Source organism: Barbus barbus, assembly GCF_936440315.1.
Source record: "Barbus barbus genome assembly, chromosome: 46".
Classification (NCBI taxonomy): Eukaryota; Metazoa; Chordata; class Actinopteri; order Cypriniformes; family Cyprinidae; genus Barbus; species Barbus barbus.
Genome location: NC_136724.1, coordinates 25155315 through 25178960, shown reverse-complemented (window position 1 = coordinate 25178960; position 23646 = coordinate 25155315). Strand labels below are relative to the sequence as shown.

At 42.0% G+C, this 23646-nt stretch overlaps 2 protein-coding genes and 1 long non-coding RNA gene across 6 annotated transcripts in view; 1 reads left to right on the top strand and 2 right to left on the bottom strand.

Moving 5' to 3' along the window:
* Positions 1-1844: 1844 nt before the first annotated feature.
* LOC306865217 (sorting nexin-16-like) lies at positions 1845-11005 on the bottom strand. 4 transcript variants are annotated; one of them, XM_079409691.1, is made up of 9 exons: positions 10610-10678; positions 10125-10346; positions 8577-8663; positions 7669-7817; positions 7523-7592; positions 6889-7025; positions 6669-6785; positions 4574-4609; positions 2945-4283 (listed from the first exon to the last, which is right to left on the bottom strand). In XM_079409691.1, exons 2-8 carry the CDS (start codon positions 10332-10334, stop codon positions 4579-4581), a joined length of 801 nt encoding a protein of 266 aa, XP_079265817.1. In that variant the 5' UTR covers positions 10335-10346; positions 10610-10678; the 3' UTR covers positions 2945-4283; positions 4574-4578. The 4 variants fall into 4 exon arrangements, with proteins under 4 accessions (XP_079265814.1, XP_079265815.1, XP_079265816.1 ...); XM_079409688.1 differs by lacking the exon at positions 4574-4609 and having other exon boundaries at positions 1845-4283; positions 10610-11005; XM_079409689.1 differs by lacking the exon at positions 4574-4609 and having other exon boundaries at positions 2944-4283; positions 10125-10407; positions 10610-10720.
* Positions 11006-11076: 71 nt separating this feature from the next.
* On the top strand, positions 11077-15201 carry LOC306865216. Its single transcript, XR_013783853.1, has 4 exons — positions 11077-11355; positions 14030-14131; positions 14212-14374; positions 14465-15201. It is a non-coding gene; the product is annotated as an uncharacterized lncRNA (long non-coding RNA).
* Positions 15202-15262: 61 nt separating this feature from the next.
* Positions 15263-23646, bottom strand: part of ahrra (aryl-hydrocarbon receptor repressor a) — a 35928-nt gene continuing 27544 nt past the window's right edge. The window contains exons 6-9 of the mRNA XM_079409687.1: positions 19944-20052; positions 19645-19778; positions 18076-18278; positions 15263-17995 (exon numbers count right to left, since the gene is read on the bottom strand). Of these exons, the coding sequence (XP_079265813.1) occupies positions 17239-17995; positions 18076-18278; positions 19645-19778; positions 19944-20052 (1203 nt within the window). The 3' untranslated portion in view covers positions 15263-17238. The remainder of the gene's footprint in view (positions 17996-18075; positions 18279-19644; positions 19779-19943; positions 20053-23646) is intronic.

The following is a 23646-nucleotide window of genomic DNA, read 5'->3' as shown; positions in this document are numbered from 1 at the left end:
CATGACATGTGGAGTCCCACAAGGCTCAATTCTTGCACCGCTCTTGTTTAGCCTGTATATGCTCCCACTAAGTCAGATAATGAGGAAGAACCAAATTGCCTATCACAGCTATGCTGATGAGACCCAGATTTACCTAGCCTTATCTCCAAATGACTACAGCCCCATTGACTCCCTCTGCCAATGCATTGATGAAATTAACAGTTGGATGTGCCAGAACTTTCTTCAGTTAAACAAGGAGAAAACTGAAGTCATTGCATTTGGAAACAAAGATGAAGTTCTCAAGGTGAATGCATACCTTGACTCTAGGGGTCAAACAACTAAAAATCAAGTCAGAAATCTTGGGGTGATTCTGGAGACAGACCTTAGTTTCAGTAGTCATGTCAAAGCAATAACTAAATCAGCATACTATCATCTCAAAAATATTGCAAGAATTAGATGTTTTGTTTCCAGTCAAGACTTGGAGAAACTTGTTCATGCCTTTATCACCAGCAGGGTGGATTACTGTAATGGTCTCCTCACCGGCCTTCCCAAGAAGACCATTAGACAGCTGCAGCTCATCCAGAACACTGCTGCCAGGATTCTGACTAGAACCAGAACATCTGAGCATATCACACCAGTCCTCAGGTCCTTACACTGGCTTCCAGTTACATTTAGGATTGATTTTAAAGTACTTTTACTCGTTTATAAATCACTCAATGGCCTAGGACCTAAATATATTGCTGATATGCTCACTGAATATAAACCGAACAGACCACTCAGATCATTAGGATCAAGTCAGTCAGAAATACCAAGGGTTCACACAAAACAAGGGGAGTCTGCTTTTAGCTATTATGCCGCTCGCAGTTGGAACCAGCTTCCAGAAGAGATCAGATGTGCTAAAACATTAGCCACATTTAAATCAAGACTCAAAACTCATCTGTTTAACTGTGCATTTGTTGAATGAGCACTGTGCTATATGTCCCAACTGACTGCAATACATTTTATGTATAATCATTTTCTTTAAATTTATTTTAAATCATTTTCTATATCATTTTAAAATTCTTTGTTTTTATTATTTTTATTTCCATGTTTTTATTGATTTTAAATGTCTTTCACTTTCTTTTATGTAAAGCACTTTGAATTACCACTGTGTATGAAATGTGCTATATAAATAAACTTGCCTTGCCTTGCCTTGCCTAAAGGCGCGTCTAATGAGGAGATCAGGATCAGCAGCTTCATCCTTGCGACACAGACTCAGAAAACATTAGTTTATTAGTAAATAATTCAAATATCTCCTTACTATTTCCCGCAGACACATTCATGGTTATGTTTGCTGGGGTTTTGCAGCAAGCTTTAGTCTATTATCTCTTCACCTGCTGCGGGACACTAAACACCATCACTGCTCTCAGTCACGTGCTCTCCTGTTGTTTCCACCAGCCTGACAATTTTTTTCATCACTAATCGATAGATGTCTACAAAATAAAAATAAGGAGAACCCCAAAACAGGCCCGATGCCCGGCCCGCGTCTGAACTATGACGTGAAAATTAGCCCGAGTCCCGGCCCTAGAGCCGTAAAAAAGTCGGGGCCCGGGCCGAAATGCAGGGCTCTACAATGACTTCTTGTGTTGTCATCCCGGCGGGAGGTGTGCTAACAGGGCTTGCAGCAGGTGATTCGGTCGTGCCATTAAACTGCCTTGTGTTCTTTTTGCCATGGTGGCTGTATGATGCTAACTGCAGAATGGATTTCAAGGACTGCGCGCACAGATCTACGGCCAATGTTGAATCCAACGTTTATATTTTTCCTCCGAATCTTTGAGTTAATGCACTAAACATGAGTGGAATTAATTTGCACCGAGACAAGAATTCGTGACAAGAATAGCATGTATCTTTATTGAAGTGAATTAGGGTTAAATCGCCGTCATGCATGAATGAATGATATTTTTGCAATTTTACACATAATAATCCAAGATGATCACATTACACAAAACTGAAATTGCACGTCAAAATAACACAGTCAATATTTTTTGAGACCCCCCAAAATTTCACAAATCACGTTTTCAGGGGAGCCCATGTCTTATTGGCTTCCAGTTACATGTAGGATTGATTTTAAAGTACTTTTACTCGTTTATAAGTCACTCAATGGCCCAGGACCTAAATATATTGCTGATATGCTCACTGAATATAAACCGAACAGACCACTCAGATCATTAGGATCGAGTCAGTTAGAAATACCAAGGGTTCACACAAAACAAGGGGAGTCTGCTTTTAGCTATTATGCGGCCCGCAGCTGGAACCAGCTTCCAGAAGAGATCAGATGTGCTAAAACATTAGCCACATTTAAATCAAGACTCAAAACTCATCTGTTTAACTGTGCATTTGTTGAATGAGCACTGTGCTATATGTCCAAACTGACTGCAATACATTTTATGTATAATCATTTTCTTTAAATGTATTTTAAATCAATTTCTATATCATTTTAAAATTCCTTGTTTTTATTATTTTTATTTCCATGTTTTTACTGATTTTTAATGACTATTTCACTTTCTTTTATGTAAAGCACTTTGAATTACCACTGTGTATGAAATGTGCTATATAAATAAACTTGCCTTGCCTTATTAAGGGGAGCCGAGCTGCCCCTAGCTCCTGTGTAGTTCGCACCCTGTGAAATGGTTTTTCTACTGTACAGCCCGTATATTTTGTTGCCCTACACCTAAACTTAGCCCTCACAGGAGACTTTTTGCATTTTTAGATTTTCAAAAAACTTTGTGATTTATAAGCTTGTTTACCCGTGGGGACCTCAATTTAGGTCCCCACCGTGACACAAGTCCCCATGAGTCTGTGTGTATTCAGGTTTAAGTCCCCACCGGAATATAAAAGCAGGTGCACACACACACAGTCTGACTAAAACACACACACACACACACAAGTTCACTGTAGAGTAACAATGACTCCGATACACACTGTAGCGTTTCTTATTGATGAAGCAGGTTTATTGTGAAATTGAATGGGCTCTGATTCCTCTCACAGCTGTTTTAGATCTTTGATCTTTAACAGAAAGTGACAGTGAGGTACAAGATTAACGTCACACTGTATTCATCAACTTCATGCGTACATACTCGCAGCAGATCTCCACCGACCCTTTTCTGACACAAATAAGCTTTTTTTATTAAATACATGTCTAATGATCATAACATTGGAAAATCCACCACCAAAAATATCCCTCAGTCCATCCACGACCCTCTGAACATCATCGTTTTATTTGCATAAGCTGTTAGAACCATCAACTCAAGAAACGAGAACTGGAAACGGATGATCAGAAGCAACTGAGACAAACAGGGCAGAAACAAACGTTTGTGATATTACAGTAAACATGAAGACAGTAGAGTTGAATGGAGTTTAAAATCACAGTCGATCTTCATCTTCCTGTATCCCTTCTCCAATCCTTTGACTGAGTAAAAACTTGATCAATTCAAGCACAAAACACAAAGAGAGACATTCTGAAAAATCCCAGAAGCAAACAGAACCCAGGCAAAACCAACAGAAAGCACATTTTAATATGTACATCATTTAAATACATAAAACTCTGGGAAAAGACGCAAGGCACCGTGTCATCAGTGAAACTCTGCGGGAAGGCACACGGCTTCAAACGAAGCTTTAACGTGGTGTTCGACATGATTTCATCAAGTAGTGTAGAAGTATATATCCCATAATCCCTCAGGACCGTAAAGTGCAGGATGTGTCCCGCTACAGAGCGACTGCAGGCAGGAGCGACAGGCCTCGCTGTGATCAGCACTAAATATGGCTTTCAGTGAAGCAGAAAACTAAAAACTCATGCTAGTAGTGTTTTAAATCCACACCGTCATCAGGGCATGAATGTACGAGTGCAGTGATCGGAGCAGGGACTGAACGGGTGACACGTGAAGAAGCCCAACAGAGACGAACACCAGTCCCATGTGAGTCTCACTCGCTTACACCTCAAAAACTCAAATTAAAACACAGACGTGACCCTGAGAACAGAGATGCTTTTCCAGTGGCGGCCGATCTCAGTCTGTGTGCCGCTGATTGTCAGAGTAATTCTGCTTCCTGACCTTTGGACTGAACGTCTCTCTTTGGCTGCCGTTAAACACAAGTCCAGCGAGCAGATCACACGGTGCTTCCTCATCTCCGCCGCACAGGAACCGAAATAAAACCAGAGGAGAGACGCTCAGTGCTCCAGAGGAGTGACCTGAATGACCGGAGGAGACGAGCCGCTGACCGAGGGACCGCACCAACACACGGAGCCCTGAGACGCCTGGAGCACAGCCCTGCACACACACACACACACACACACACACACACACACACACACACACACACACACACACATGTTGGTTTTTGTGGTTTATGGGGACTCTCCATAGGCGTAATGGTTTTTATACTGAACAAACTGTGTGTGCTATTGCCCTACACCAACCCTACACCTAAACTTAGCCCTCACAGGAGACTTTGTGCATTTTTAGATTTTCAAAAAAAACACCATTTAGTATATTTTTAAGCCTTTTGAATTACGGGGACATAGGCAGTGTCCTCATAAACCACCTTCATATTGTAATACCTCTGTCATACCCATGTCATTATACACATTTGTGTCCTCATAAACATGCACACACACACACACACACACACACACACACACACACACACACACACACACAGAGAGAGAGAGAGAGATATCAGTGCATCTGCAGTACATGTTTGTGTGGATCACACTGCTCTCCAAACTTTAAAACTGCAATGAAACAGAAGTATCAACAAGCAATAAGTAACAAGTAGATTTTTCTTCCGTATTCTGACAGATTATCAAAAAAAAGAGAAATGTAGGGCAGAGATTGCATCAGTTGTTGATTTGTGGGCGTGGCTCTCAGAAGTGTATGCAGATGAGCGGGGCGGAGTTTAGGAGCACTAAATGACTGGAGAATCCTGCACGTGTCACCAGAGACGCCTGGATGTTATTACATTATGATTAAACAATACACTAGGGGTGTGCGATATGACGATTTTTGATCGTGGACGATAAAAATGTCTCCACGATCTGCTTTTGAAGAAATATCGTAGTATCGCGCTACAGCGCACATTGTCAAATACAGTTCTGGCGCCGCCGTCTCTATGTACTGTACAACACGACATACAGCAGTAGAGTTACTCAGACAGGACACTGCACTTATTCGCGATCGCAAAAGTACATTATTTGCATACAAGCCTTGCTGGTTAAATGTTTAATTCACGAGCTGGTCTGACGTGCGCTTGTTCTGAGCGCATACACCTGAAGCACGCGCACTAAAACGCCTGTCTAACAGCGCCTGATTACTCAACTAAGTTATATTTTGCGCTAATACTGTCAAAACACACAAGGTTTACATACAGACTGAGTTGGTTATCTCTAAAATGAAAGTAAATAGTTAAGAGAGAAACGGATGCGTGCCTGTACTGTATATTAGATGCGTGCAGCTCTTAAAGGGACAGGACACTAAACATGCTGTCGACTGTCATTAAAGGGATAGTTCACCCTAAAATTGAATTTCTGTCATTATTTACTCAGTGGAAAACCAAACAGTTGCTGGTCCACATTGACTTTGATAGCAGGAAAGAAAAATCCTGTGGAAGTCACTGAGGACCAGCAACTGTTTGGTTTTCCACCTTCTTCAAAATGGCATTTATGTTCAGCAGAAGAAAGAAACTCATTCAGGTTTAAAACAACTTTTGAGTAAATGATGATATAAAAATACAACATTATGACAGAATTGACAGACAGATGACAGAATATTAATTTGTGGGGGAACTATTCATTTAACGTTAACAAAACACAAAGAGAAAAATCACTCACTATTCTTGACTGCAAAACTTTAATACAGTTGCTTTAGGAATCAGTCTATCTAGTGTTTTATTTTTATATTTGTTCATTCAATTTCATTGAATGCTCTGCTAAATACACCTATTGTACCTGGAAATAAAGCACTGTTTGTTTTATTTGTATATTATGTGTATTTGTAATGTGTATCTTTGTTCTTATTTTTTAATAAGAAAGATAAAATAATGACAAAGATTTTTTATCTTCACCCACTTTGGCCTAAATATCTGCCATGCATCTTTGTCTTTCTAGTTTGGCTGTAATGCTCAGACAACTTGTAAAACCAAAATAGTAAAACTAACAAAGAATCGGGATAAAAATCGTGAATCGTGATATTTCTATAAAAAATCGTGATATGATATTTTTCCCATATCGCCCACCCCTATACACGGTCAAAAATTATAACAAAAAAATTAAACAAATACTTGAATGAATAATTCACAAGATGACCAATAACATGCATTTGATTTCATGCTGAATTTGATTTCATGCTGAAATGATAAAGACTATGGCCTGGTTTCACAGACAGGGTTTAGGTTAAACCAGGATTAGGCAATAGTTCAATTAGGACATTTAAGTAGTTTTTATAAACATGCCTTAGAAAAAAAACAATACTAGTGTGCATCTTGAGACAAAACAAAGGCACTGCCATATTTTAAGATCAGTGCACGTTTCTTTCAGTTAAAACAGCTCAGACTAACATTTTAGTCTGGGATTAGGCCTAAGCCTTGTTTGTGAAACCAGGGGTGCATCAATAAAATAAAACATAAAAAGCCAAAAATACTAGCTCTAGAGGACTCACTGGCTTTCATCAGGCAGCTCCTGATCGGCCTCCGCAGCAGAAGACTCCACGTCCAGACTGCAGTCGCTGCCCGCTCCGGACGCACAACACGGACTGTCTGGAGTGAGAACGTCCCCGCTGCGCGCACACACACACACACACACACACACACACACACAGTCAGTCTGTCTGCTGTAACGCTGCACTGATGATGAGAGTCTGTCAAATGTTCTGGATTTACTTGACTCGTCCTTCCAGCATCTGAATGTGCCGCTCTTTCTCTTCCAGTGTTTTCTTTAAGCAGTTTATCTCTCGCTGTTTTTCTAGAAGTTCCTTCTGAAGCCTGTAGTTGCACTCCTCTAGAGTCTCACAGAACGCCTGATGGACGGACAGACAGACTAAACTCTCGTATCTCGAGTCCTGTGCTGCTTTTAAAATCCTCACAAGATGTTTCATTTGCACTTACATTAACTCTGTCTTAACATCGTGATGCACTACATCTGACCCTAATGCCACCTTTAGTTCAATTACAGTCATTAGGTGCGTTCGACTTGAAGCGGCGGGGGCTGTGCAGAATGATCACTGCATGACATCAAAGTGCCGCGAGAGCTATTCGAAAGCATAAGGATCTGTTTGCTCTCTTATTGATCTCGCGGTACTTTAATGTCATACGCTGATCATGCACAGCGCTGCTTCAAGTCAAACACACCTAATTGTCTGGGTTCAGAATCATGTGACGCCACGTTAAAGGATTGTGGGTAATCGGTAAGATGAGATTTTAGCACCAGTTACATCAAACATTGCTAACAGTGTCTTCTATGATGTGCAACACAAACATCTCTATTAATATGATGACCATATTTGACGCGACTCACCCGACTCTCCTTCAGACTGTCAAACGGCCCGGGAGGATCATCCAGACACAAGAACTCGCGCACCGCCACACTGAGGAACACACACACTTTATCAACCTGATTCATGCGTTTCGAGTGCTGGACTGAGCCGTGAATCCTGTGCTCACCAGTTGGCGATGTCTTTATGGGCCACGAGGTTCTGGAGGAAGGCCTGCAGACCCAGCTGTCTGTCCTCCAAGAACTCCGTCTCATAGTTGTCTTTAAACCAGCGCTTCGGTGGAAGAGACAGTCTGAACCCCGGAAACATCTCCTTCAGCTGCAGACAGAGACACAGCATAAGCATCTCTCACACACACACACACACACACGCGCACACACACACACACACAGACACTCTCACACACACGCACGCACGCACACACACACACACTCTCTCTCACACACACACACACGCACGCTCACACACGCGCACACACACACACACACACTCTCTCACACACACACACACACACACACACACACACTCTCTCACTCACACACACACGCACGCGCACACACACACACACTCTCTCACACACACACACACACTCTCTCACACACACACACACACACACACACACACACACACACACACACACTCTCTCACACACACACACGCACGCGCACACACACACACACACACTCTCTCACACACACTCTCACACACACTCTCTCACACACACACACACTCTCTCACACACACGCACACACTCTCTCACACACACACACACACACACACTCTCTCACACACACGCACGCACACACACACACACACACACACACTCTCTCACACACTCTCTCACACACACACGCACGCACGCACGCACACACACACACACACACACACACTCTCTCACACACACACACACACACATGCACGCGCACACACACACACTCTCTCACACACACACACGCACGCGCGCACACACACGCACGCGCGCGCGCACACACACACTCTCTCACACACACGCACGCACACACACACACACACACACGGGAACTGCTGGTAACACTCTGAGAAGTCACTCTTACTGACCTTGTCGTTGAGTCTTGAGAAGTCAGTATAGCGTCTGAACACGACCCAGCTCTCGTCCAGAGTCTTCCTCACAAGAACTTTATAGACCTGCAGCAGATTGACACGTACAGTCACTTCTACACACCGTACAAATGAAAAACCTGGGCAGATTCATCAGAACAATAAACTCATGATGTTTAGGCTCTTTCCCAGCTAAAACAGAGACGGGGACCTACAGCTCCTTACAGTCTTCAGCACACTTCTGCGTGAAGCTTCATAACTGGAGTCAATCTTTCGTTTTGAATCAGTGGTTCAGAGCATAATGTCAGTCTGCCAAGATCATGTGATTTCAGTAAATCAGGCTTCTTTACATCATGAACGGTTTCAAAACTTTTCCGAACGTAATTGTTGATGATCTCAGTGAACCCATAAACCAGCATCTGTATATTTCATAATTTTAATAACACATTTGCATAATAAAAAAGGAAGAGCAGTAGTTAATTAACTTTTATCCATCCCTGATTAGTCAAGCCCAAAACAAGCCATGCACATACATTAAAAGAACACATCTTCTACATCTTATTTGACCGGTCAATGTTTACTACGTGTGCAGTTTGTAAAAGCATGCATGTTCCTGTGTCTCCCATCACGAAGGAAAACCTGGAGATGTGGGCGGTGCTGCAGCTTGTGATTGGTCAGACACACGGTTCACAAACATCACCGTCGTCAGCTATGAGGTCACCGAGGTCTGGTCCACTGTAAATTTTTCATGTGTTCATGTTCATGTTCCATTTCATGATCGCTGTGCGACGCTGATGGAGTGAGCGAGGGTGCAGGCGCAGCCAGATCCAGCTATTACAAGCATCTTTGGACTTGTTTTTCTACTTAATTTGACACTTTAGAAAGTTAATAAAGTAGGAAGCTGCAGTTTAGGGTCAGCGATATCTTTATCTTATTTTAAAAAGATGTGCTAATTAGTTTTTTTTTTCTTTTTTACTTATTTTGCCTTTTTTGTTTACTTAGTAATACCTGGCACTTAAACTGACAGCAATCAAAAAAGCCCATGACAGCATAGCACATTAGATATGGAACACACACAAAACATGTTATTATCTGTCAGAAACGTTATCAACGCATTTAACACTAGTATACATGGATCTTTAGAACAATAGGTTACAGAATTAAATGAAAAAGTCTATGCTATTTCATTCAGTATAGTAGTTAAATTTTCACAAAATCATCTATATAGCAATGGTTATTAACGCAAACCATAACAGTAATATGTATTGTTGCGTGAATAATAAACAACCGACAAAATGATCAACTCTTAACCTATAGTAAATTTTGATTAAATAAATGAGGCATAATTTAGCAAAGTTCATCCCTCTAAAACAGAAAAAACATCTTTCACAAACACGTCTGTCTCTTTTAAAGTGTTTCGTGTATATAATGAGTTATTTGTAGGGGTTATTGTAGCACAATTCTCCACCTCACTAGTTTTCAAACCCTGGTTATTGAGAATGAAGAGATGATCTCTGTAGGAGTCTGCGGTCATTAAGAAGGACTCACTGTAAACTTGGCCCTCTCCTCCATCACCTCGTAGCCCAGGACGGTGGGTGTGATGGGCCGCGGGGTCTCTGGAGGGCAGCTGGCTCGGGGTCGGGGGACGGGGCTCTGGAGCGGCGGAGTCGAGCACCTGTCGCTGCCCACAGACGCGGCTCTGTCCGCCCGCGGAGCTCGCTCGAAGCACACGGGGACCGGAACGAACGGCGCGGCCATCGCAGTCACGGCCTGAGGAGACAGTTTATTCAGCGGTCATTCATTCTTACAGACGGCACTCCAGGAGGAGGTTCTGAGAGACAGAGGTCAGAGGTCAGACTGTGAATAAACACACAAGAAAAACAGAGCGCGATTCTGACTGAGATCATGATTAAAGACAAACACGCGATAACTAAACATCACATTTATACCCATTTAATTATCTTGTTCAAATCCAGCTGCACTTCATATTTCCTATACTAATAATTATAATAAGTGAATATGTTCATCTTTACTGTATGTTTTGCTCGCTCTTATTCCTCCATCCACCGCCTGACGCAGGGCCGGAAAAACGTCATCACACCACGGCGGAAATGACGCATATCGTACTCTTGAAACAAAAAATTAATATTATTTAATATGTAATACCTCTTGTTCTTGTGCCATAGAAATAATAAAGCATTAATTTTAAAAAATAAATGAATGAAGATTATTATTATTTTGATGAAGCACGTTTGACATGTGAGCCGATTCTTTTTGCATGAACCATTTAAATCGGTTCAATAATAGCCTCGGTCGAACCTGACAGATGCGATATTATCTGTTCTCAAGGACTGTTTGGTTAATAGCAAAATTACTAAACCAACTGCTTATGTCAAAGTGACAGCGCAGACATAGAAAGGAAACTGCCCAGCCCAAAAGAGGCGGAGTTTCGTGGCTCCAAGGGCTTCTCGGATTGGTCAGATTGTTGTGATCTGCCGTCACGTGGGCTCGGGACACGGAAGTACGGGTTTCCAGGAAGTGCTGCGTGATTTTGTGTGTGTGTGTGTGTGTGTGTGTGTGTGTGTGTGTGTGTGTGTGTGTGTGTTGTTCAGCGCCGCGCTTCTCGTCCGTCTAGCGCTGCTTCGGTGTTTATCAGGATCTGCAGCTCAAGTACACGGATGTGGATTATCACGTGTTCACCGACGCCTCCAGATTCATCATACAGGTGACAGACAGACCTAATAACAGCGCTTTTCAACTCCAGTCCTCCTATTCGACCGTAAGTGCCCTGCGAAGTGGACTTCACAGTATATTCCGCCATGATTCAGTTCGAAGCGAGGGTATATGTTCCATTCAGTGTGCGAGATGTGAATTTAAATGGGATTTATTTACAGAGGTAACTTTTCTAATAACACACCATTAGCTGCTTCTGGTGTGTTTGATCGGCCTCACAGTTCTTCACAGAGATAGAGATAGAGATAGAGAGAGAGAGAGATATATGCTGTCCTCTATAGATCAGCACATCTCTCCTATCAGACACACCTCCAGGACAGCTTTGGGAAGCACTGATCTATAGAAACCCACTTCTGCTACACGACCATTCAAAATAATGCCTTGGAAAATCATAATTATGTTAGAAGTGGGTTTCCATAGATTCCTATCCAATAACAGGCCAATAATATGACTTTGGATTCCCCGGGCGCCGCAGCATCACTGGCTGCCCACTGCTCCGGGTGTGTGTGTGTGTCCACGGTGTGTGTGTGTGTCCACGGTGTGTGTCTGTGTGTGTCCACGGTGTGTGTGTGTGTGTGTCCACGGTGTGTGTGTGTGTTCACTGTGTGTGTGTGTGTCCACGGTGTGTGTGTGTGTGTCCACGGTGTGTGTGTGTGTGTCCACGGTGTGTGTGTGTGTCCACGGTGTGTGTGTGTGTCCACGGTGTGTGTGTGTGTGTCCACGGTGTGTGTGTGTGTCCACGGTGTGTGTGTGTGTGTCCACGGTGTGTGTGTGTGTCCACGGTGTGTGTGTGTGTCCACGGTGTGTGTGTGTGTGTCCACGGTGTGTGTGTGTGTTCACTGTGTGTGTGTTCACGGTGTGTGTGTGTGTGTCCACGGTGTGTGTGTGTGTGTCCACGGTGTGTGTGTGTGTCCACGGTGTGTGTGTGTGTCCACGGTGTGTGTGTGTGTCCACGGTGTGTGTGTGTGTTCACTGTGTGTGTGTTCACGGTGTGTGTGTGTGTGTCCACGGTGTGTGTTCACTGTGTGTGTGTTCACGGTGTGTGTGTGTTCACTGTGTGTGTGTGCGTTCACTGCTGTGTGTGCGTTCACTGTGTGTGTGTGCGTTCACTGCTGTGTGTGCGTTCACTGTGTGTGTGTGCGTTCACTGCTGTGTGTGTGCGTTCACTGCTGTGTGTGTGCGTTCACTGCTGTGTGTGTGTGCGTTCACTGTGTGTGTGCGTTCACTGCTGTGTGTGTGTGTGTGTCCACGGTGTGTGTGTGTCCACGGTCTGTGTGTGTGTTCACTGTGTGTGTGTTCACGGTGTGTGTGTGTGTCCACGGTGTGTGTGTGTGTCCACGGTGTGTGTCCACGGTGTGTGTGTCCACGGTGTGTGTGTTCACGGTGTGTGTGTGTTCACGGTGTGTGTGTGTTCACGGTGTGTGTGTGTGTTCACGGTGTGTGTGTGTTCACGGTGTGTGTGCGTTCACTGCTGTGTGTGTGCGTTCACTGTGTGTGTGTGCGTTCACTGTGTGTGTGTGCGTTCACTGCTGTGTGTGTGTGCGTTCACTGTGTGTGTGCATGCACGTGCTATTTGAATTATCGTAAATACGGAAATTGGATGTGAACGGCCTCTGGAGTCGTATTGTATTTACTACTGGGAAATTCTGAAATAATTTTGATACCAGAGTTTCTGAGTTGGGCAGGTCATAAACTTTAAACATGGTGGAGGGGACAGCCACTGCTGCTGTCAGTGCTGTTCTCCCTTTGTCTTGTCGCTAAAGCAGTGTATTTATATGAGCACGCTAGATATGTGAAGTGACAGTGAAGTGACATTCAGCCAAGTATGGTGACCCATACTCAGAATTCGTGCTCTGCATTTAACACATCCAACGTACACACACACACACACACACAGCAGTGAACACACACACACACCGTGAACACACACCCGGAGCAGTGGGCATTTATGCTGCGGCGCCCGGGGAGCAGTTGGGGGTTCGGTGTCTTGCTCAAGGGCACCTCAGTCGTGGTATTGAGGGTGGAGAGAGCGCTGGACATTCACTCCCCCCACCTACAATCCCTGCCGGCCCGAGACTCAAACCCACAACCTTTGGATTACGAGTCCAACTCTCTAACCATTAGGCCACAACTTCCCCAATGATTTCCCCCAGATGAACGCTCATTCGAAGCATATTGTATGTTTTATAAGCAGTGAAATAAGCATGTATTGGACCGAAATTCCAGAATTGTAAGCAAACTGGCTATCTAGTGCCGTGAATATGATTGTTAACCAATGGGATGCTACACTTTATTCTTTCCAACATTAAAGCACTTGAATACGACAAGCTTGTAATCACGACTTCATAAGTAGGAAACAGAAATTTTCCGATAGCACGTGAAGGCAGCATTACTCCTGTCCTACACTCTAGCGAGATCTAAGGTCGAAAGGCACATTTCTCCTCCGAATCCCTAGAACCCACTCAAAGATCAGGGATCTAGAGCGTTTGAGGTGTCTGGTCCCACCGTCTGGAACAACCTTCCAGTTCACATGAGAATGGCTTCCACTTTATCGGAGTTCATCTCTTCTCTTTGGCTTTTAATATATAGCAACGTGTGACTCTAGTATGGTTTTAATTTGTTTACAGATTTTTCTGTCTGTCTTGTATTTTACTGTTTGTTGTGCAGTACTTTGGAGGGCCTGGTTGCTCTAACTGAGCCTGCTGTGCTTCTCTCTGCAGTATTTTCTGTGGTATCTGTGTTTGCTGCCGCTGGTTTTTCCTCGACTGACGCTGAGCTGGAGACGAGGCCTGGGGCTGCTGCTGCTGTGGTTTGTGGGACAGGTGAGCTGAGTATTACTCTTGTGTTTCTAACAGCGTGAGTCTGTGGTTTTGAGCAGCAGGAGCATGTCTCGTGTTCGCAGGCGCTGTGGCTGTCGCCGGCGTATTATCTGGAGTTCGAGGGCTGGAACACTTTCGTGCTCATCTGGATCGCCGGACTGCTGTTTCTCCTCATAAACTCTCTCATACTGGGACAAATAATCTCCCATTACAGACCCCCAGAAGCCCAGCTGAAGAAAACCGACTGTGAGAACACCATCACTTCACACATCATGAACACATGCAAAGATGCTCAAGAGTGTTTCTACATGTCTAAGTAATATATTTCTCGTGCAGATATTGTCTGGTTGAGAGGATTCAGATGTGCTGACCACTAGATGTCGCCCATCAGCAGATCTCGAGATGGACGGCACAGTTTGATTGATCTGATGTTGAACAAATGCTGGATTTTTCAACACTTTACATTCGATAAAGGGTCAGCCACTCTCTCAGATGAACTTGGATTTCAGACGTGTAGATGCTTTGTGATCATGATAGTGAGTGTGTGTGTCTATGCAGAGATTATCGTGAGAGTAAACAAATGTTTTATGAACAATATCTACACGTCTGAGGCGTTTGCAGAAGTGTGAGTGAAGAGACGAGCTCCGCCCACCCGGTGACGTCGGCACCAATAGGAACGAGTGTTGACTTTGTATTGTTAAAAGCGCTATATAAATAAAGGTGACTTGACTGGCGGTGGGCGGGGCATCTGATGATGTAGCACGAGAGCAAAGCCACTTAATTCAAAGAAGATTCGCTGAAGTGGAATAATTCATCTGAGCTCTGCTCCATCAGGTGAAGCTGTTCTCTCAGATCAGCCCTAAACTGGATTAAATCATCTCTGCTGTGACTAGTTTAGTAGAAGCTTGAAAAATCTTATGTCAGCACGAAATATTCTGGTTAACATTTTTCCAAAATACTGGACAATTATTGAATGAACAGAAGCAGTCTGCAAATCTGAATACACTGAATGTCTGAAATACACTGTTATTACTCACAACACAATCTGATTAAAGAGGAGAAAGTGAATCACAGGTGGAAACATTATTCAGAGCAAAACACTACAACACCACGTAAGCATGGTCTTTTTGTCATACAAGATTTTTATTTTTATAAAAGTAATTAATATAACAGGAAGACCCACATTTGATTGTTGCTGCTTTGCAGTTACAAACTTGTAAACATTACCGTATCTTCTGTTAATATTTATTGCCCATAATGAATGCCAGTGGCAAAACGTCATGTTAAAATCCTTCCTGAAAAAGTGCAAAAGGCCATTAAACAATAAATAAAAATTGATATAAATGAACCTTCCAGAAACAGCTCAAACACCAGGGAGTCACGAGGACATCACGCCTCGGCAGGTTTTCTTTCGCTTAACTAGCCCCAGTAGTGCAAGTGCAGTATTATCATCATTATTTATTACATTTAAACAGTAGTTTTATATAAAGTCATAGTTTGCCCTAAACTTCAGAGCCGTGCATTTCATGTGTTTAATATTCTTATCAATGCTGAAGTGAATTTAACATCAAAATGTTTAAGAGCCTAAATATTTGACTATTAATTACTGAATATGTTTTATTACTGGACTGCTTCAACATACTCTATTTTTTTGGGCAGGTTTTTTCACCTCTTGGCTATTTCATGAGATATAAGAACATTTCTGTCATTGATCCGGCTGATATCTGAACACAAACAGATGAAATCCTTCAGTTTTTATACTTCTAAATAATAAACATGCAGATGAAATACTTTAACAAAACAACTCCTAAAAGTAAACCAATGATTGTAATGATGTACTAGACTCAGCAAATCCTTCAAATGAATCTTTTACCATTTCAAATGAAATAATCAGAATAATTTCCAGATATTTTCATTTTTTTTATTTTATTGTAATTATGTTAGTCATTTTTACTTGTCCATATTTGTTGAACAAACTGAGAAAGAAATATTAGCCTCACTATATAAAAAGTGCATAGAAAAAAATATAATAGAAGTTCAGCAAATAAAATCTAAACCAGGCGCTCAAACTCTGAACGCAACAGCGCTGCTAAAAAAGAAAAACTTCACTGCAAGAAATGATTGTCTAAGTATTTTTGTCTTGTTTTCCGGTACAAAAATCTGAACATTCTTGACTCAAGATACAAGCAAAGATGGCTTAAGATGTCAAGTCTTGTTTCCTGAAAGATGTATCTAAATAAATGAGTTTTAGCTTGAAAAAGTTTTTCATTCCCCACTGACAGATATTTGTTCTCGTTTCAACCATTAACACTTTTTCACAAAACAAGACTTCATATATTAAGTCATTTTGCTTTTTAAATAAATGTATCTGGATTTAAGACTCTTAGATATTTGTACTAAAAAACGAGACAGAAATACTGAGGAAGAACATATTTTGCTGTGTTTTGTGTGTGTGTGTATGTGTGTGTGTGTGCATGTGTGTGTGTGTATGTGTGTGTGTGTGTGCATGTGTTTGAATGTGTGTGTGTGTGCGCGTGTGTGTGTGTGTGTGCATGTGCGTGCGTTTGAATGTGTGTGCGTGTGTGTGTGTGCATGTGTGTGCGTGTGTGTGCATGTGTTTGAATGTGTGTGTGTGTGTGCATGTGCGTGCATGTGTGTGTGTGTGCATGTGTTTGAATGTGTGTGTGTGTGTGCATGTGTTTGAATGTGTGGGTGTGTGCGTTCGCGTGTGTGTGTGCATGTGTTTGAATGTGTGGGTGTGTGCGTTCGCGTGTGTGTGTGCATGTGTTTGAATGTGTGTGCATGTGTGTGCGTGTGTGTGCATGTGTTTGAATGTGTGTGTGTGTGTGCGCGTGTGTGTGTGCATGTGTGTGTGTGCATGTGTTTGAATGTGCGTGTGCGTGTGTGTGTGTGTGCATGTGTGTGTGCGCGTGCGTGCGCGTGCATGTGTGTGGGCGTGCATGTGTGTGTGTTTGTGTGTGTGCGTGCATGTGTGTGTTGTTGCTCGTCTTATGGATCCAAATAAAAGAAATGTGTGTGCGCGCAACAGGATGAGGACGCACCACATGAATTTTCAGTATCAAAATGAATAATGACGAATGAGAGTGAAGCTACTGCATGAAGACGTAGGGGTTGATCTTGTGTGCGCCGCTCATGGAGCAGTTCATGCCGTTCCTCAGGCTGCTGTCGTGCCAAAGTGGAGCGTCAACGGGTTCCTGCTTGATGCAGTGAAGCAGCCCGTGACCTTTGAACTCGTAACCCGCTTTATAGTCGTGCTGCACGTACCCTTTGTAGTCAGCAGCATAGGCGTCGATGCAGTGTGTGTTGTGTGTGCTCGCAGCCACTGCGTCTTGGTTCTGGACACACTTGAGTGCTCGGGTCATGCCGTAATAATGTCCGGCGTACGGCGCTCCCTTCAGCCGCTGGCAGGAGTACTGCTCTCCGAATCCGGCCTCTGCCTTCATCTGTGTCCACGAGCAGCCGTTCTCTGAGTCCGAGTCCTGCTCCACCTTCACGGCCGGCTCCAGCATCGTGTGAGTGTCGTATCCGTCGAAGCAGAAGCCCTCGCCTTTGACGCCGTCTGCGCAGTCGCTCCCGTAGGGCTTGGGCCCGAAGGCCTCGTCTCTGGAGCTGTAATACCCCGGGGCCGATCGATACGGTTTAGCGTAGTGCGTGTGTTTGCCGAGGTCGAGCGTTCGGACCGAGGAGCTTCTCGAGGGCCATGCGCCGCAGTCCAGGTTTGTGAACTTCTGAATGCTGGTCTTGCAGAAGTTCAGAGGCTCGTCGGGGCCGAAGGGCCCTTCGCTCTTGTACTTGACGCTGTCTTTGCTCAGGAGCGAGGCACGTCTGAGAGCGTCGTCTCTGTCACTGTGAGACACACAGAGGGAAATCTGTCTCATTTCTGCAATCAGGAACACATGAGGGCACGAGAGAGAATCAGCTCTTACTTGTGATCTTGCGAGGTGAGGACGCCGGGGTTCCTGTGTTTGCCCTTCATCACGCCACTCTTCATCTTCATCTCAGTGATGGAGGGCAGGATCAGCGGCACAGCGACGCAGAACAGAGCCAGCTGAGGAGGCAGGAGCGCGCCGGACACTGTCTTCTTCCTCTGACCGTGAAGGAACTTCAGTCTTCCCTGAAACTGCATCGTCTGGAAGCACAGAGAAGATCAGGCTTCTTCGCTCTGTTCTTCATGATTATGTACCGTAACATCTTCAGTGCTGGGTAGATTACTGTTACTGATTCCAAATTACATGACATGAAAATTGTAGTTAGTGATGTAATCCGTTACGTTACACATTTCAGGTAATATAATCAGACTACTTTTTAATTACTTTTAGATTACTTGTGACCTAACTCGTTTATCACATTGATTTAAATAAGTTTAATCTTGTACTGTATTGATATAAAAATACAAAGAGAAGGAAAATATATTCCATGTGTCATTAGTAACAACATGAAATGCATTAAACATCATTTTACATCAAGGTTTCCCAAACGGGGGTTTCTGAGTTTCATGAAAAGCTATTAAAATTAAATCATAAATTTAAAAAATAAAATAAATATTTTCAAAATGACAACAAATCAAAATAAAACACTATTAAAAAAACACTACTAAAAACAGTATTATACCCGTTTACCAGCATGCAGAATGAGAATAATATGTAATTTTGGGGAAGTCGTGGCCTAATGGTTAGAGAGTCGGACTCGTAATCCAAAGGTTGTGGGTTCGAGTCTCGGGCCGGCAGGGATTGTAGGTGGGGGGAGTGAATGTCCAGCGCTCTCTCCACCCTCAATACCACGACTGAGGTGCCCTTGAGCAAGACACCGAACCCCCAACTGCTCCCCGGGCGCTGCAGCATAAATGCTGCCCACTGCTCCGGGTGTGTGTTCACTGCTGTGTGTGTGTGTGTGTTCACTGCTGTGTGTGTGTGTGTGTGTGTTCACTGCTGTGTGTGTGTGTGTGTGTGTGTGTGTGTGTGCACGTTGGATGGGTTAAATGCAGAGCACGAATTCCGAGTATGGGTCACCATACTTGGCAGTATGTCACTATGTCACTTCACTTAATCATGTAATCAATAAAGTAATTGTAGTCTGATGAGGGGTATTTTAAAATGTAATATAATCTAATAACAAGTACTTAATTTTTGGAATCTGATTACATAATACAGCATGCATGTAATCGGTTACTACCCAGCACTGACGATAGTGGACAGAACCATCTAACTATGTGCAGCAAACAGTCTTTCCCAAAACACAAGGCAAATCACACTTAGCGTGTGATTTATTCTAGTGACTCCACCTCGAGCTGCCAAAACCATGAAACCGGTCTGGAATTTCTTCTCTGTGGAATTTATTTACGGAAAAATCTCATGGAAAACACTAATAGGAGTTGCTCTTTAGTCAAAGGGTTATGAAAAGCATTCAGATGATCACACGCAAGTCTCCGCTCACACAAACTCCTCTGTTTATCTGTGATTGTGTCCTGCAGACCAAAAGCTGAAGGAATCCCTCACCAGGAATCCGGAGGTGCTGTCCAGTAAGCAGCGGACCCGCAGGATAAAGCAGCGGTTCAGGAAGCAGGAGAACTCTGGAGGAACGTCGCCTGTCTTCTCAGACTGAAACAAACTGCTGACCACAAAATCTTCACCTACAAAACAGAGTGTTACACACTGAGTGTGAGTCTGGAGCGTGTGTGTGTATATATGTGTGTGTATGTGTATATATATATATATACATGTATGTGTGTGTGTGTGTGTTTCACGCCGAGTCTGAGTCTGGAGTATGTGCGTGTTATACGTGGCTGTAGTCATACCCGAGCCGCTTTGAGCCGAAGGGTTCATGGCCCAGTGCAGCTGCCGTCTGAACTCCTGCCGGTCGTCCACGTGAATGTAGTCGAACACATTCTGATGCATCACGTCTGTCTGAGGAGAGAAACAGAGACGTCATGAAGCTCTGAGCCCAGTCATCATCAAGGCTTTATACAGGTGTTTACACACAGCACGGCTGATACACAACATCACCGACTGGCCAGAGATCAAGCTGCCAAATCTGACACAAATGCTCTTACAAGCCAAAACAATGTAGTTTGCTATATTCTATTAAAATTTATACAATGACAGTTTGTCTTTTATTTCACTCAATTCCCATCATAATATGAAGATTGGACTTATTCAAATATTAAACCACAAGACCACAAAAGCAGTCATCAGTAGCAATAGCCAACAATACATTGTATGGGTCAAAATTATAGTTTTCTTATGCCAAAAATCATTAGGATATTAAATAAAGATCATGTTCCATAAAGATACTTTGTACATTTCCTAACATAAAATTGATAAAAACTTCATTTTTGATTAGTAATATGCCTTGCTAAGAACTTCATTTGGACAACTTTAAATGCAGTTTTCTCAATATTTTTAGTTTTTTGTACGCTCAGATTCCAGATATTCAAAGTAGTGTTGTCACGATACTGGAATATTCGATACCATTTTCGATACCACGGAGAAAAAAAGCCACAATATTAAGGGGTTAATTTTTTAATTTAAAGATAAATGTAACAAGTCGAGAACATGCGGTATATTTTACATGAACAAAAAAAATGTCTTGAGGTACTGCATTTGTTGATTTATTTATTAATCTTTTATTAATCTTAGTTAAATGTTAATTGAAACTAACGTTTACTAATACATGTACTAATTAAAATCCAAAAAAATTCTCATTTGCTTCATAACCAAAATATTTCCAGATATAGGGCCCTATGAAATCTGTATTATTTTTCCCCAAATTCCGTTTAATTTTTTTCTACATTAAATTTTTAATTTTTCTGGATTCCGTTTGAATTTTTCTGGACTTTTTTTTTTAAATGGTCAAATTAAATGCTATTAATCTAAAAGCATGTCTAATTCATTAAAATCATGAAAATTATACAATTTAACATTTAATTTATTAAAAGTGTAACACATGACACGTTTAGGGCCGTATGAAATGTTTTATTTGTTTCTCACCTTATGTTTTATTGTTCCCATATTCTGTGTTTTAGCATGTCTATTATTTGAATGCATACAAACTATTTGTATTTATTCTTACAGTAGCCTTATGAAATGTGTTTTCCCCCTCAGAAATTCTGTGTTGTGTATTTAAATGTTACTGGATATCAGATGAAGGCATAAAACTATTTTAATTAATTTATATTTAAATTAATGAAAATTAAACATTTACATTTTTGGCAAATGAAGGGGATTTACTATTAAAATAAAAATATTTTGTGATTATTTCTTTTTAAAAAATTAACAGTAGTAGTAAGTAGTAGTATTATGTACATTCTACTAAATAATAGTAATATAGCCTATTTCTGGCACACGGTCTTTAATAGGCTGTTAAACCGAACTTTTATTTTGACGGGTTGCCGTGAATACTTCTAAAGTTCTGTGTGTGTATGATATGATGCTAGTTTTACTCAAATTAAATGGTAAAATGCTGGTAAAGTGCTTTCAGATCAGTTCTGGAGATATTGTTGATGTATTTATGTCCTCATTGAGACGGCAGACGCTGAAATCACCGCGAGCGCCACATTAGTAAACACAACCGCACGTGCAGCACATTCACACAGAGACGCGCAGAACATGCAGGATTCATATTTAAATACACTTTTGCAGCTTAATATTTACAGATACTAGTCCATATCGCGATTTAATTTAAGTGTAATGACCTACTTTTGATTAATTAATCCAAACTTTGACAAATTCCGTGACATTGTGGTACAGGGTCACGTGTGTGTGTGTGTGTGTGTGTGTGTGTGTGTGTGTGTGTATGTATGTATATATATATATATATATATATATATATTCTGCCTGGAAGAGGACGTGTGTCTATATCGTCCTAATGCACGGTGAAGAGGAGAGATTGAGTGGCTAAAGACTCTCCAAGGACCACAGCTGGAGAATTGCAGAAAATAGTTGAGTCTCGGGGTCAGAAAACCTTTAAAAAAGAAAAATTCAAACAGCCTCTACATCAGCACATGTTGTTTGGGAGGATTTCAAGAAAAATTATCCTAGCTCATCCAAAAACAATCTCCAGCATATTCAGTTATCAGACACGACTGGAGCTTCAAATGGGACTGGCTTCTGTGCTCAGATGAAACTAAAAAATGAGCTTTTTAGCAGCAAACACTCAAGATGGGTTTGGTGAACGCAGGGATATAAAGCACCCCATGTGTTCAATGAAATATACTGCTGTATTTGTGATGTTGTGGGCCTATATTTCTGCTGGAGGTCCTGGACATCTTGTTCAGACGCATGGCATCATGGATTCTATCAAATACCAACAGATAAAAAATCAATAAGTGACTGACTCTGTTAGAAATCATATAATGGGCCATGTTTGGATCTTCCAACCGTACAATAATCCAAACACAAACCTCAAAAACAACACAAACATGGGTCACTGAGCACAAAACCAAGCTTCTGCTGGCCATTCCAGTCCTCTGACCTGAACCCTGTAGAAGATGAGTGAGGTGAACTGAAGAGAAGAAGCTGTGAATCTGAAGGATCTGGAGTGATTCTGGATGAAGGAATGGTCTCTGATCTCGTCAGGTGTTCTCTAACCTCATCAGGCATTATAGGAGAACATTTAGAGCTGTTAAACTGACAAATGGAGGTTTCAAAAAGTATTGAATAAAAAGGTGCCGTTAATTCTGGCCAATGTGTATCAGAGAAAAACATTTATTTCATAATGATATTTTATGAAATATAAATATAAAATATAAATATATATTTTTTTATAATATAAATATAAAAAATATTTTATATTTTATAATATAAATATAAAAAACCATTTTAAATTCTTATTATCCAGTGAAAGGTTAGCTTTTTGTGAATTTTTTTAAATAAAAAGATCAAAAGGATTAATGATGCAGATTAATTTTCACAACTGCCTTTGATCATATTTACCAAGGGTGCCGATAATTCTGACCACGACTGTGTGTGTGTGTATGTATGTATGTATATGTGTGTGAGTGTGTGTGTGTGTGTATGTGTGTGTGTGTGTGTGTGTGTGTGTGTGTATGTGTATGTATGTATGTATGTATATGTGTGTGAGTGTGTGTGTGTATGTGTATGTATGTATGTATGTATATGTGTGTGAGTGTGTGTGTGTGTGTGTGTGTGTGTGAGTGTGTGTGTGTGAGAGAACCAGCGTGTATGAAGTGGTCCGAATCACAGGTTGTGGTAAATCTGTGTGAGTTTGAGGAGCGCCAGCACAGTAACTCTCTCAGACGGCAGCACGAGTGTCTCTGAGACAATTATCCTCTGAAGAACAATGACTTTTTTCTCAGAAGCACCAGGTTATTTTCTTCTTTTAGCAGGCGGATCTCATATGATCAGTCATACAGAACTGCTGCTTTACAAGGCAAAGGTTCAGAGAGCTTTGCGTGCCTGTCGTATGGAAAATACGAGTCAAGCTTCAGTATTATAGAAAGAATCTGTAATTTCTGACAAAAAAGCAAAGCAAAGGAAAAA